Source organism: Sarcophilus harrisii, chromosome 3 (genome assembly GCF_902635505.1).
Source record: "Sarcophilus harrisii chromosome 3, mSarHar1.11, whole genome shotgun sequence".
Classification (NCBI taxonomy): Eukaryota; Metazoa; Chordata; class Mammalia; order Dasyuromorphia; family Dasyuridae; genus Sarcophilus; species Sarcophilus harrisii.
Window position 1 is genome coordinate 601879629 of NC_045428.1, and position 15367 is coordinate 601894995.

The 15367-nt window shown below is 40.6% G+C and overlaps 1 protein-coding gene across 1 annotated transcript; it reads left to right on the forward strand.

Annotated features, from left to right (window-relative positions):
• Nucleotides 1–991: 991 nt before the first annotated feature.
• Nucleotides 992–15165, forward strand: LOC100932010 (zinc finger protein 69 homolog). The gene is made up of 4 exons (XM_031963492.1): nucleotides 992–1198; nucleotides 9941–10066; nucleotides 13487–13613; nucleotides 15062–15165. The coding sequence occupies exons 2-4, from the start codon at nucleotides 9998–10000 to the stop codon at nucleotides 15163–15165; spliced, it is 300 nt and encodes a 99-aa protein (XP_031819352.1). The 5' UTR covers nucleotides 992–1198; nucleotides 9941–9997.
• The last annotated feature ends 202 nt before the right edge of the window (nucleotides 15166–15367 follow it).

The window sequence follows — 15367 nt, forward strand, 5'->3', positions numbered from 1 at the left end:
TTGCTGGGAGGAGGACTGTTAGGGGGAAGGGACCGGCCTGAGGACCGGAAAGGTAGAGGGGCTCGGGAGGCGCCACGGAGGATTCTGGAATGGCTCCCGGAGGTACTGGGGAGCCCCTGGGGTTGTTGAGTAGGCGAGTGCCGATCTGCGTATTTGGGAAGCTGAGTGAGGACGCAGCGGCGGAGACCCGAGGCTGCAGACCTCCCTGCGGCTCCCGTAAGGGTCCAGGGCTGAGGAGGGTGTTCTCCGGGGGCGGGTTTACATGGGACCGCTAGGCTGCGAGTCTGAGCCGCTGGGAGGAGGGTCCAGGTGTGGAGGCGGGACTTCTGGGGGGGGAGGGGAACAGTCCCAGGGCATTGGAGCGGGGGGAGAGAGAGGTTCAGGGAAGGGCTGCAGGACTCCGGGTGAGCAAGGCGGGGCGGGGCTCGGAGGGCCGCGTTGGGGGGCTGGGGGTGTCAGGCTTCGGGGGGACGCAGGTCCCCGGCCTCTGGGCGGGGGGGGGACTCAGGCGCTCCATTTCCAGAGCAGGATGGAGGAGACTTTAGGGACCCAGCGGCGGTCGGAAGGTTCCGGGGGGTGTCGGGGGGCTCTGACTTCCGCTCCGCCCGCAAGCTCTGCCAGACAGGTGGTGGGAGGGAGGGGAGGGAGATTAGAACTGGGAAAGACCGGGAAGAAAGCAGAAGCGAAGCGCTTGCGCGGCCTTTTGGGAAATGTAGTCCTCGCAGCCGCGCATGCCCGGGGGCAAGGGGGAGGAGATGGGGCGGGGCTTGGGAGTGTCCTGAGGCTCTTCGTGCCCCCAGAGCCGTCTTGCCTGCTTCGTGCGCCCGGAGGCCCTAATTAATTTTTTAATAAGGCCCCTGCCCCGTGAGCCCTTGGAGCCCAGCTCGGACTGGTGGCGCCCCCTCCCTTAACTCGAAAAGAGTTCTCATTCTGGTCCTCTTCGAAAACGAAGGACGGCAACAGGCGAGGACTCCTCTTGGCAGAATTGTCCATTTCCCGGATAACCGAGGGGCCGAGGGCGTGGGCGGGCGCCGAGCCGGGAGCCCCCGGCCCAGACCTGCCGCGGCCCGATTGCACCCGGGGAGTTGGGGCGGAGAGGGGAGGGCGGGCGAGGCGACCGAGACGGACAGTCCGAGAGACCCGGGTCCCGAGTGCAGGCAAAGTTCCTCCGCGTGGGGGCGTAGGGCGCGCTGCAAAGGTAAGGAGGTGGCCCCCAGCCCCGTGGGAGGCACCGGGCCGGCCTCGTCCGGCCAAGAGATGACGTCGGTGTTAGCTTTACAGGTGGGAGGAAGCGCGAGTGTGTCACGTGGTCTGTACCTGTGAGCCAACGGGCTGTGCCGGGGAGGCGCGTAGGAGGAAAATGAACCATTAAATTAAAACCGCAATTAAAACGGCCTCTCATTTATATCGGTCACGGAACTGACCGAAGTCACGTGAGGGGAGGCAGAAATCAAAGTGCAACACTCAGCAGTTACCGCAGGGGGGCGGTTCCCCTTGGCTAGCGCAGCCCCTGCCCCTTCCATCATCTTAGCCAGTGTGACGGTGGGAAACGTACCGCGAGATTGCCTTAATTTGCATTTCCCTGATCAGTAGATTTAGAGCATCGTTTCCCATGAATGTAACGAATTGGTTTGGTTTCTTTTTACGGGAAAGCCGTGTGTTTATGGCCTTTAACCATTTATCAATTGGGGGATGACTTGTGTTCGTGCAGTTTATCCGAAGTTCTTTATACATTTGAGATGAGAGACCTTTCTCTGTGGATCTGCCTTCAGTTAATCATCTTGGTCCTGCTCAGCAGCTCCGTGATCCAAGGCAGTCCTAATATATTTTGGATTATTACGTCATCCGCAGCCCAAAAGGGAACTATGGAGACTGAATGTAAATCACCACATGCTATGTTCACTTTTTTTTTCTCGTGGTTTTTCCCCTTTGTTCTGATTTTTCTCTCCCAACATGATTCATGAAGAAATGTGTATTTAAAGTTAATGTACATGTATAGCTAGAAAAAATAAGACAATAAAAATAAAAGTGAATTTAATGTTTAATTTAATCTAATAAAAACGACCCATTTCATGCCTCACATGCTTTCTGTCTTTTATTTATTCATGTTTTTCACTCACTCATAAGTCTGATAGGTGATGTGGTCCACATTGTTCAGATTTTCTTGTGATTCCTCTTTTTATATCTAAGTCATGTATGCATTTTGATTTCTTGGTGAATGGAGTAAGATATTAGTCAATGCCCAATTTCTGCCAGACTATTTTCCACCTATCCCAACAATTTGTACCAGATAATGACTTAATGTTCCCCCAAACATAAGTTGTTACATTTTTCAAATACATGATTACTGTGTTTATTTGCTGCTGTAAATTATAGTCTACTCTGTTCCACTGATCTATCTTTCTATTTCTTAGCCAGTATGAAATAGTTGGATAATTACTGTCATATAATATAATTTAAGATGTGGTACTGCTAAACCTCTTTCTTTTATATTTTTTTTCATTTGTGCCTTTAATACTCTTGACTTATTGTGTAATGCTGGAGAAACTGAGGCAAGATAGATTTTAGAGATTATTTAATAATTTATTTAAAAGGGAGAGATTTACGGGAACCAAATCGATCCATGGTATGGTCCCAGGGCTGAATGAGAATATCATCTCCAAGAATCCAGCAAACAATATGAGTTCAATGACATATATCCACGTGGCTCAGACACTGGGGGTAGACTGAGGCAGGGGTGGAGTCAGAGTGCTGAGAGCTGAAACAGGACTCTTGACAGGGTGGGGTGAGCCCCTGGAGATGGGATGACATAATGGGGGAAGGCACCCTGGAGATGGGGAGAAGCATCTTGATAAAATGGTATCTAATATTCTGATAGTTTGGGATGGCAAGAGGCGTTCTGATATTCTAAAACATAAGATCTTTTGTCCTTATCAAATATTCTGATTAAGAAGAAGGGGTGGTTTTGCAGGATTGAGCAGAACAATTATATACTGAGGCAAAACAATTAGGGAAACCAAGGCAGGACTGAATCAGGATAATTAGGGAAACAGTCAAGACCATAAAAGAGAACTGTGGCATAACAAATTGTTCTCAATGAATTTTGTTTTTGTTTTTTATATTTCAGTAAAATAAATTTTTGGTAATTTACTTAGGATGGCATTGCTTATATAAATTAGTTTAGGTAAAATTGCCATTTTTATTATGTTGACCCTGTCTACCCGTGAACAATCAACATTTCTCCAGGTATTTAAATCTGATTTTATTTGGATAAAAATAAAAAAAAAATTGTTCATGTAATTTCTTTGTATATTTTGGCTGTTATATTCCCAGGTATTTTACTGTCTAGAGTTATTTTAAATGATGTATCTCATATTATTTCTTTTTGTAGGGTTTTATTTGTGAAATATAGGAATACTGATGATTTAGGTGAATTTGCTCTAAATCCTACTATTTTACTAATTTTTTCAACTAACTTTTTAGCTGAGTCTTTGAGATTTTCCAATATTATATCATCTGCAAAAAAGAAATAAGATTTATTACCTCATACTCTATTCTGATTCCTAATTCTTTTTCTTCTCTTATTGCTATTGCTAGAATATCTAATACAATATTAAAAAATATTGATGACTGTGAGCATTTTTATTTCACACCTGACTTAGCAGGAAGGCTTCTAGTTTCTTCCCATTACACAAAATAATTGCTAATGGTTTTAGGCACAGGTTTTTATTTGTTATTGTTTTAGCGAAAACTCTTTTAAGAAAAAAATACTTTCAAATATTTTTAATAGAAGTAAATGTTGCACTTTATTAAAAATTCTGCATCTATTAATATAATGATACAATTAAAAACTTTTATTATTTTTCTTTTATAATAATATTTTATTTTTCCAAATACATGCAAAAATAGTTTGCAACATTTCCCTTTGCAAATCTTGTATTCTGAATTTTTCTTTCTCTACTCCCTTCTCCATCCCCTGTGACAGCAAGTAATCTAAGTTAAACATGTGCAGTTTTTCTAAGCATATTTCTATATTTGTTATGCTGTGCAACAATAATCGGATCAAAAGGGAAAGAAAAACATGAGAAAGAAAAAAAAAGAAGCAAGTAAACAACAACAAAAGGTGAAAATACTATGCTTTGATTTACATATTTCCATAGTTTTCTCTCTGGATTCGGATGGCACTTTCCTTTACAAGTTTATTGGAATTGCCTTGAATCATCTTATTGTTGAAAAAAGTCAAGTCCATTACAGTTAATCAGCACATAATCTTGTTGCTGTATACAGTGTTCTCTTGCTTTTGTTCACTTCATTTAGTATCAGTTCATGTAGTTTTTCCAGCCTTTTCTGAAATCAGCCTGGTCCTCATTTCTCATAAAACAGTAACAGTAATATTCCATTACATCCATATACCATAACTTATTCAGCTATTCTTCAACTGATGGGCATCCACTCAATTTCCAGTTTCTTGCCTCTACAAAAAGAGCTGCTACAAATATTTTTGCACCTGTGGGTCTTTTTCCCTCTTTTATGATCTCTTTGTGATACAGACCCAGTAGAGACATTGCTGGATCAAAGGGTGTGCACAGTAAAACTTTTAATTGATATAATCAATTATGTTACTAACCTTATGTTAAAACATTGCATTCCTGGAATATATACAACTTGATCATAATGCATAATCTTTGTAATACATTGTTATAATCTTTTAGCTAGTATTTTATTTAGAATTTTGCAGTTTATTCATTAATGAAATTGGTCTGTAGCTTTTTTTCTATTTTTTTTCTTTAGGTATCAGTATTATATTGTTTCATGAATATTGTTTCTTTGTTTATTACTCAAATAATTTAATATTGGAATAAGTTGATTTTTAAATGTTTGATAGAACTCACTTGTAAATCTACTATTAGTTCTATTTCCCAAGATTAGAAAAAGAGGAAAAGAACCTATATGTTCTAAAGTATTTGTAGCAGCTCTCTTTATGGTAGCAGAGAGCTGTAAAATTGCAGGGATGGCCATTAATTTGGGAATGGCTAAATAAACAGTGGTATATGGTCCTGACGAAATACTGCTGTGCTATAAGAAATAACGAGCTCAGTGATTTTCAAAAAATATAGTCTTGCACAAAATCATGAAGAGCAAAATGAGCAGAGCCAAGAGAACACTGTATATAGTAAGACATTTTGAGTTTTATAAATGCACAAACTAACTACAAAGGACATATGAAAGAAGATGCTGTCTGCATTCAGGAAAAAAACCCGATAAAATACAAATTATAAAATAGTTTTACCCATAAACACACATTTGTGTCTAATGGTAGCCATGGAGGGGAAGAGAAGAGAGAAAAAAAGGAAAGAAAAGGTTACATAACTTTATTATATGTTTAAAAATAGTAGCAAAATGTACATAATAGATTTGCTGTTTCACGTACGATCATCTTTTTCCATATTATGTTATGGAAATGCTTGTTTTATTTCTTAAATTTAGAATAAAATAAATAATTAAAAAAAAAAAAAAAGAAAGCAATTGCTATTTATACTTAACTCTGAGCCTTCCAAATTCTAACAATGAGCAAGAGAGGATTGGGTCAGGATCTATTATTGGCCTTTCAGTGAAAGCCGTAGTGATTTGGATTTAAAGGCTTAGTTAAGCCTATTTTGAATCACAATAGGCCTTTCTCAAAGCCCGATTTTCCAGAAACTATATTTGAATCACAATAAGTCTTTTCAAAATCTAGTGTTTCTAAGCTGCATTTCAAAAATGAAAACTGCACAAGACAAAGATGAATTTTTGAAGAAAATAATGATAAAATAAATAAATAGGAAATTTAAAATAGTCCTTAAATCCCAAGCTATCATACAAAATATAAGGAGCCAAAATTTGTATTCCTTTGGGCAAAGTACCCACATACAATGGTATGATTCTCACTGTGGTATGTAATGCCCAAGAAACTGAGGCAAGATAGAGATTAGAGAGTTTTAATATTTTATTTGAAAGGGAGAGATTTACTGGGACCAAATGGATCCATGGTTGGGTCCCAGGATTGAATGAAACTAATGTCTCCAAGAATCCAGCATCCAGGCCAATGTGAGTTCTCAATGACATATATATGCACGTGGCTCCAAGCTACCAGGGAGTGGATCAAGGCAGGGGCAGAGTCAGAGCACTGAGAATGGGAACAAACTATCAATTTGGTTCTGACAGGGTGGGAGATGCAACAGAGATTCTGATAAGTAGGGAAGGTCTGGGGTAATGATGTCTAAGATGGAAGGTCTTTCTCCTTATCTGGGTCATAATAATTACGAGAAGGGATGTTGCAACCTGGCAGAACAATTCAGGGAAATTGAGGTGGAACAATTAGGGAAACTGAGGGAGAATAGTGGCTAGTTGGCAGAGGGCAGCTGCTCTTACTCTTGTTTATCATGCATTTTTGAACAAGATAAATAACATTATAAGGGTAATTTCTTAATTTATGTGTGAAAATTATATTTAAGTGAGCCAAAGGTGTTCGAAGTCATCAGCCTTATACTCTTTTCCAAAGTGATCCAAGTTTGGTGGCAAGATAGAATTTAAAATGATTGGTGATAGCCTCAAGTGAGAAATAGATTCAAGGGATTATTTTATCTGGTAGATAGAGTGCTGAAGGATTATGGACAGAAGTTTCCAATTTTGTGTAGGAGACAGCAATTAAAAATCCCTCCCTTCCCTTGCAATAAAACAAAACAAAACAAAACACAAACCCAGCAACAACAAGAATAAGAAAAGCAAAATGACTGTCTTAAGGGGCTTTGCAAATTGCTGAGGAAAGAAGTAAAGCAAAAGGGAAAGGAAAAAGTGAATGATATAACCAATTGGATGCAGAATTCCAGAGAACAGCAAGGAGAGATGTTTTGTTTTTGTTTTTTAAAGGGAACAATGCAAAGAAATTTTTTAAAAAAATCAATAAAATAGGAAAGACAAGAGATCTCTTGAAGAAAATTAGAGATATCAGGGGAAAGTTTTATGCAAAAATGGGCATGATAAAAGCCAAAAATGGTAAGGACTTAATAGAAGCAGAAGAGATTGAGGTGACAAAAATACACATATACACATACACATATGCATGATAGCTGTCATGGATATCATGATATAGAGTAAATCACTAATAACCTCAGTGTTGTGGTTACTGATCTTGAGTTTGACATTCTTATGTGGCTCAGAATGGTGAGTGACCATATAATAAAAAAAAGCTGGAGATATCTCTAGGAGCACAACAAAGGTTTATTTAGAGGTTCTCTCGAGGAGTGGGCATCCCTCCTGTCCAACAAGCAATCCAAAGGAGGAGGCACCTTACAGACAGGTTTGACAGGTTAAATAATCCCTAACGAAAATAGCCCTCCCACCACTGATGCTCACCCTTATTAACTGAGGGTCTTACATTCTAAACACGGGAACAACCCAGGAAATTGGACTTTGACCAATAAGTTCATAGCTACCCATATTTGATTGGGGTAAAAAGAAAACGATACCCTGGAAGAATAGCGGGAAGGGGAAGTGGGTATGTTCTTGGGTCCATGCTCAAGGACTACTTTCAGGACTACTCCAACTCTGGTGTAGATGAAGCCTTACTCGATTTTCACAACTGCCTTTTAGAGATCTCACTCCATCTCCTTCATCCTGGACAATGAAGTCAAGAAACCCTTTGGAGACATTGTTAACAATAAGGATAATAGAGGTAATGGAATTCCAGTTAAGGTAGTTAAAATCCCAAAGGATAATGTTAAAGTGCTGTGATCAACCTGGCAGCTAATTTGGAAAGCTCAACAGTAGCCAGTGGATGGGAAAAGAGCAGTTTTACATCCCAATCCTAATGAAGACAGTGTCAAGGAATGTTCAGATTATTGAATAGTGTATTCATTTTACATGTGAGCAAGATTTTGCTTAAAATTCTGCAGCCTGTGGCTTCAGCAGTATATGAGCTGAGAAGAGCAGGCTGTTTATTTATTTATTTATTATAGCTTTTTATTTACAAGTTATATGCATGGGTAATTTTACAGCATTGACAATTGCCAAACCTTTTGTTCCAATTTTTCCTCTCCTTTCTCCCACCCCCTCCCCTAGATGGCAGGATGACCAATACATGTTAAATATGTTAAAATATAAATTAAATACAATATAAGTAAATATGTACAAACCGTTTGCTGTACAAAAAGAATTGGACTTTGAAATAGAGTACTATTAGCCTGTGAAGGAAATCAAAAATGCAGGCGGACAAAAATAGAGGGATTGGGAATTCTATGTAATGGTTCTTAGTCATCTCCCAGAGTTCTTTCGCTGGGTGTAGCTGGTTCAGTTCATTACTGCTCCATTGGAACTGATTTGGTTCATCTCATTGCCACGTCCATCGGAATTGATTATCATATAGTATTGTTGTTGAAGTGTATAATGTTCTCCTCGTCCTGCTCATTTCACTCAGCATCAGTTCATGTAACTCTTTCTTCCCTCCCCAGGCTGGCTCTCTTACTAACTCCTTGTCAGGATCCCCCACGGCATCCCAAATGTCCTAGGATGTCATCCCTTACTTTTACCATTGAGTTAGTATCCAACTGTCAAACCTCTCTCAGAGGGACCCAGGAATCCTGCCTTCCACATTATGCCTTGCTATCAGAACCCATGTGTTCTGTCTCCCTGCCCTCAGCTCTTGTTCAGAAATTGAATTGTCCTGCCAACAGCCCTGGCTCTTGTAAGGACCCAGGAGTCCTGTTTCATTAGCCCAGGACCCAGGCATTAAAGCTCCTGACCGGCCTCTCTTAACTGCCCATGTGACTCTAGAACCAGCTTCCTATCAGATCACAAGTATTTGGTCCCTTCTCTCCATTTTCCTTCCAAGGATCCAGATAAGCAGCCTCCATGCCTAAGCTCCCAAGAAGGGCCCAGGAGCCCTCTCCAGCTCATAATTAGAGCCCAGGACAGGCTTCCTGCTTTCCCTCCGGAGACTCTTGTGTCACTCAGAAGTCCCCTCTCCCTTCTCCCAGCTTTCTAGCAGTGTCCTGCCTCCCATCTCCTCCCTTCCTGCCCCCACTTTTGTTCAGAGTCCTCAGGCCCCCTTCCAGACAACTGAACAAAGTCAAAGCCTAATTTTTGTCATACTATTTTCTAGTTTTCCCAACAATTTTTGTTGAATAGTGAGTTCTTATTCCAGAATCTGGAACCTTTGGGTTTCTCAAACACTAGATTATTATAGTCATTAATTATTGTGTCTTGTGAACCTAACCTAGTTCATTAATCCATTACTGTATTTAGTTTTGTTGACTGCTGCTTTATAATATAGTTTTACATCTGGTACAGTTAGGACACCTTCCTTTGCATCCCCTCCAACCCCCATTAATTCCCTTGAAATTCTTGACCTTTTGTTCTTCCAGATGAATTTGTTATTTGTCCTAGCTCTATAAAGTAATTTCTTGACAGTTTAATGATATGGCATTGAACAAGTAGATTAATTTAGGTACGATGGTCACTTTTACTATATTAGCTTGGCCTATTGAAGAGCACTTTATATTTTTCCAATTGTTTAGATCTAATTTTATTTGGGTGAAAGAGCTTTGTAATTGTGTTCCATATACTTTCTGGCTTTGTCTGGCCAGGTAGACTCCCAAATATTTTATATTATCTACAGTTATTTTAAATGGATTTCTCTTTCTATCTCTTGCTGTTAGACTTTGTTGGTAATATAGAGAAATACTGATGATTTATGTGGGTTTATTTTATCTCCTGCTACTTTGCTGAAGTTGAGAATTGTTTCAAGTAGTTTTTAGTTGATTCTCTAGGATTCTCTAAGGAGACTATCCTCATTCCAAGCCTGACCCCACCTGCTCCCTTCCCTGCTGGAAGCTCTGGTCCAAGGACAGGGCTGGGGTCTTTCTGACTCCTGTGGGACCTCATTCCCTGTTTATCCCTGTAGGCCTGGAAGAGAAGGGAAAGCCTGTCAGCCTCTGGAGTCTCAACCTGCAGAGGACCAATGCCTGGCCCAAGGAGGGAGCTGGAGCCAGAGGAGATGGCCCCCGGGAGCCGCAGGCCCCCAGCCCAGGTGAGTGCAGTCTGTGCACAGACTTGAGCAACATCAGTTAATCTAGGCCCTTTCATGGGCCTAGAGGACTCCGGCTTCTTTACAGAAATAGGCCTGAAAGTGAATGCAGTAGTAACAACTCTGATCTGCTCTCTCCTTCGGCCTTTGAGCTGATTGATGGTGCTTTGGCATCCCGGCAGCTGCAGAGAGATCTGTTCGTTTTGAGATTCTCCCTCATTACAAGTGACTGATCAAGGTCACCCCTTCCCTCATCGCTCCCTATCTATAGGCTTTGCTCCTTTTTTACACTCCTAACCCACCTCCCATCACACACAATTACTCCCCCCACCCCCCACCTCTACACTCCCTTGCAGCAACTGAAGGTCAAGGAAAACCCTTCCCTCTTGAGTCTTGTGTGGATAGGTCTGGAGCAGGGTCTTAGGGCTTCTCAGCCTTGTCTCAGAGCAGAAATTGTCCTCCTGCTTTTGTGCCCTTCCTCTGCCTCAACAAACACAGGTCTTCTAAGGTCTCTCTGAACTCCTTCCCTTTACCATTTCTTTGGCCAAGTCAGCAAACTTTTAGAAAAACCCTACTGTGTACCAAATACTGTTCAACTTTCCTTGCATACAAAGGAAGGAAAAAAGGAGCTTCCAGTCTAATGGGGAGACAGCTGGGTCAAAGCAAGCTCTTAGAGTGTAGAAGGGAGGCACTCTCAGAAGGAAGGTCTTTTGGAGAGCAGGAAAAGCTTGTTTTCAGAGGGTTGATTTTAGTAGAGCCTGGAAGGAAGCCAGGAGGCACAGGTGAGCAGGGAGGACGTTCAGAGCCACTGGAAAGGCACAGACTCAGGGGGTGGAGGATTCTGGCCAAGGATCAACCAGGAGGTCAATGTCTCCAGTGTCCATGGGTCAGAGAAGAGGTGAAGGGAGTAAGGAGGGAGAAGACTGGAAAGGGGATTGGGGCTATTATATGGTGTCTGGTGTGTGCCATGAGCCTTATAAATATGGTTTCCTTTGATCCTGTGGAAAGAATTGTCAGGGTCTTTGGTAGAGACAGCTTGAATATGATGGCACAGGATGCAATCAGACAGGTACACTGCCAGAAAGAGCCCCATGTGCCCTGATTTTTGGATGATATGAATAGGCCCAATGGTAGCCTCACTGATCTGAACAAATTATCAGTGTCCTCTACAAGCTATGGGCAGATAAATAGAATATAATTAAGAGAGTGATATTAGCGGTAAGAGAAGTTGCAGAAAGCTTGCTGGAAACCAGCCGGTAGAGATGAGAAGAGACGATTTGAATGATGGAAGATAGCCAGAGAAAATGCCCTGAAAGTAGAGATGAAATGTCTTCTGGGCCAGGAAGGAGGCCAGTGACATTGGATCAGTGAGGAGGTAGCAGGAAATAAGGTGTAAGAAAGATGGAATACAGGGTGATGTCATGATGGGCTTTGAATGCAAAAGAATTTGTATTTGTTCTTGGAGGTGGTGGGGAGCTACCAGAGTTCACTGAATAGAGGAGTTACATGATCAGATCTGCAATTTAGGAAAATTACTTTGCCAACTACATAGAGAATCCATTGGAGTGGGGAGAGTCTTAAGGCCAGTTGACCTAACAGCAGGCTCCTGCAACTACCTAAGGGGGAGATGATGTTGGAGTGTCAGAGGAGAGAAGCAGCTGCTTTTGAAAGATGCTAGAAGGTAAAATTCCCAGGCCTTGGCAAGAGATTAGCTAAGAGAGGAGAAAAATGGGAATGGAGAATGATATACAGGTAGCTGAGACTATAATGTTGCCTTTGATAATAAGAAGGAAGGTAATAAATTTTCTGTTGGACATGGTGAATTTAGGATAGCTACTAGAGATTGTGTTGGAGGCATCGAAAAAGGCTGGGAACACAGATAGTTTTGGTTGAAGGGCTTCATTTTTTAAGTCAAAATAAGGACCAGAGTGTTAGAATGAGAATGACTAGGTAGTCATTGGCCAATCAGTGTTAAGGACCTACTGTGTGCCAGGTTATGTGCAGGGAGCTGGAAAGCATTCCTTCTGTCACAGAGCATATGATCTAATGTGGGAAGATACAAAAAGAATTAGAAATATAGAGAGGGATTGGAAAAGGTATCAAATACTGGGGCATGGTAGAGAAGTCAATGAAAAATCACAAAGTAGTGCAACCAGATGAGAAATGAGGAGATGTTTGGGTGTAGTGCTACAACTGATGGGGCGATCTTGCTAATAAGCTTCAGGGTGCTTGGAGAAGTCAGTCAAAGTAGCCCCAAAGGTAGTGCAGCTTGGTGAGAAATGAGAGGTATCAGCTGAATCCTCTCCTTAAAGTGGACATTTAGAGCTCATGGCTCCACCAACAGTGGTGAAGGATGGATATGGAAAGGTAAAGAAGGAAAGAAGTTTGGGAGTTTCTATTGGTAGTGAGTTAGGTAATCAATTATCAATCAACAGTATTATTACAGTGGAGTCCATGAAGTGAATAAATGCTATGAAACAGAACAGTGACTTCAGAGACTGTTAGAAAGAAATAATAATTTCCCTAAAATTCTTGGGAATCTCAAAAAGTGGGAAGAGATCAATTGATTTCTTATTTATTCAGAAGAGAAATAATAGAAAGATAGGATGTTAAAGATGAAATATGGTTTTCAAATAGAGCATAATTCTATTGTGTAAAAGATCAAAATGATGAAAAAGTAAAAATAATTTTACCCACATGATACAAAATTGCTCCCACACAATAGGAACTCTAAAAAATAACTCTGCCTTGTTATTATATTGGAATGGAAGAAGATGACACAGAAAACCAAGAGATTCCTAGCACATTCACCAAAAACATATCCTACACTTAGCAGGTTGGAGAAATAAATGACCCATTCCAACTATCAACACATTTTCAGATCTGATCAACCTCTCCTGTATGTTTTTCATCCTTCTGCATTAACTCATTGTTGTGACTCTTGTCTTCTCAATTTCCTGAGTTCATAGGGGTATGTTTAGACTGGCCACATCTTCCTCAAGAATCAGATCAAATGCCAACTTCAGTTAATAGAATATTACCTTTATTAATGTAGGAAGGGAACTTTCTTTCCTTTTCTTAATTACTCTTATTTTTATATAACTAAATTTCAAAATTAATGAATATAGGCTATTAACAAATGAAAGCAATCATAAAGCAAAGGCATATTGCTTTGGCTGTGACACATGATATCCAGAACTACCTGATGCCCTCAATATAACAATTTTGTTGTTTTTGTTTAGTCATCTTTCAGTATTTTGCCACTTTTCAAGAACCCCTCAGCTTCTAACATTCATCAGGGATATGAGCTTTGGAAAATTCCTTTCTCTGTGCTTCTGTCTCTTTATGAAAATCAGTGAGTTTGGACTAGATGAATTCTGAAGTCTTTTCCAGTACTAATTCTTATCGTTTTTGATGATTTAGAAGTTGGTGAGATTGAAGGATGTGATTGTGGATTTCACCCCAGAGGAGTGGGCCCTTTTGGACCATTCTCAGAAAAAGCTGTACAAGGAAGTCATGGTGGAGAATACCCAGAACCTGCTCTCCCTGGGTAAGGAGCACTGAATCCAGGAACAAAGGCACTGCCTTCATTTCCTTTCTAATGCAGGGTTTCTAGCATTTATCAATGATGAGTGAGACCAAAGTGCTGATCTCTTGTACTCAAGACAGAGTCTTCCTGGTTTTCCTGTAAAAGGTCTTTGTGTTGTATGATAGGGAGCTGAGGGTTTCCTTTGTTGTTCCTGAAGCTGTCCCTTACTGGTTCTAGGGGGCCTGATGTCAAAAATCAAACCAGTGAATAACCTCAGATTTAGAAATAATCTCAGAGATTCTAGTCTAATGTCTACCTGAATATGATTTTTCTCTGTCAAACCTCTGAAAATGTTCCATTTCCTTGAAAATAGGCAATGGATAGAAGATTCTGGGAAAATGACAGTAGGTCAGATTCCCATAAAAAAGCAAAATTATGCTTCAGGGCAAATATAGAGTGCTAAAAACAAATAAGATTTGAGACAGAATAGGGAGCCTTCTGGGACAATCTGAGAAGATCCTAAGAAAGATCCCAGGACAATGGTTTGCCTGTGTGAAATGTAAACACCTCCAGGTTAGTTCCATTAAAACAACAAGTAGAGATTCCTGTGGTTAGCTGGGTTGGGAGATAACCTTGGCTACAGGAATTTCCATGTCCTAGATAGTGAGGGGAGTAGGGTGTCTGAATCAGGGAAGGTTGCGGGATTCTGTGTTGATAGGAAATCTATCAACACAGAATAGGGAATCTCAGAACCAGCTATGCTATTGAGACACAGTCTTATACAAGAAATAACCAGCACTTGTCCGATGAATGCAGAAATAGTGCGTCAGGGATGCTACCACATAATACACACACACATATATGTACATGTATATGTATGTGAATGTATATGTGTTTGTGTGTGTGTGTGTGTGTGTGTGTGTGTGTGTGTGTATAGATCCACACTTGATTATAGCCTTTTTGAGTGAGTTGGGTCAGTGGGGGAAAGAGAAAAAAAAAAATAATAAAGTAAAAAGTACACAGAAGAGAACAAAAGAAAACCAATAAAGAAGCAAGAAAAGATGGATAGTTCTAAACACATGTAGTATTTATAGTAAAGGCTTCTTGAAATGAAAATTCATTCTCTTATATTTTGAATTCTCTCTAATGTTCTGTTGTACACGTAGCAATTTATTTTTTCTACTTTTATTTTGTATTTAAATTTTAAATAAATTAGTTACCTATATATGTGTATATGTTTATATATATACATATATAAAAGAAAATTGGCAATGAAAGGAACCTCCTACTTCCCAAAATAGTATCCTCTTCCTTTTTGGTTGGTTCTGGTCTTTGAAATATCAGGGAAATCATCCTTGAGGCATCTTGGAGACTTCCTGTGACCTGTGTCTTACTTAACATGCCTCCTTTCCCCAAAGAATCACAAGTTTCTCTTCTTCCTCATATTTTTTTTAAATTTCCATGCCCAGGTCTTCCAGTTTCCAGAGAAGATTTGATCTCCCATTTTGAGCAAGGAGAAGTGCCATCGATGCTGGAGAGAGAAGGCCCAAGAAACTTTTGTCAAGGTGAGTGAGGTTATCACAAGAGATAGCTCTGTGACACAGTGAACAGAGTGCTGGACTTGGAGGCAGGAAGACCTTGTTTTTCAGACTTTTTGGCAGGGGGATCCTGGGCATGGAAATAAAGAATAACAAATACATAATAAATAAATAAAGAATCCATGATCCTCAATTTCCTCACGTGTGAACTGAAGGGATTGGACACCATGGCCTTTC

Bases quoted from the DNA above. Each gene is read 5' to 3' on its own strand.
- LOC100932010 (XM_031963492.1), top strand. From the start codon at position 9,998: ATGCCTGGCCCAAGGAGGGAGCTGGAGCCAGAGGAGATGGCCCCCGGG. The intron at 10,067-13,486 runs GTGAGTGCAGTC...TTGATGATTTAG, and splicing joins GCCGCAGGCCCCCAGCCCAG to AAGTTGGTGAGATTGAAGGA. The intron at 13,614-15,061 runs GTAAGGAGCACT...TTCCATGCCCAG, and splicing joins CCAGAACCTGCTCTCCCTGG to GTCTTCCAGTTTCCAGAGAA.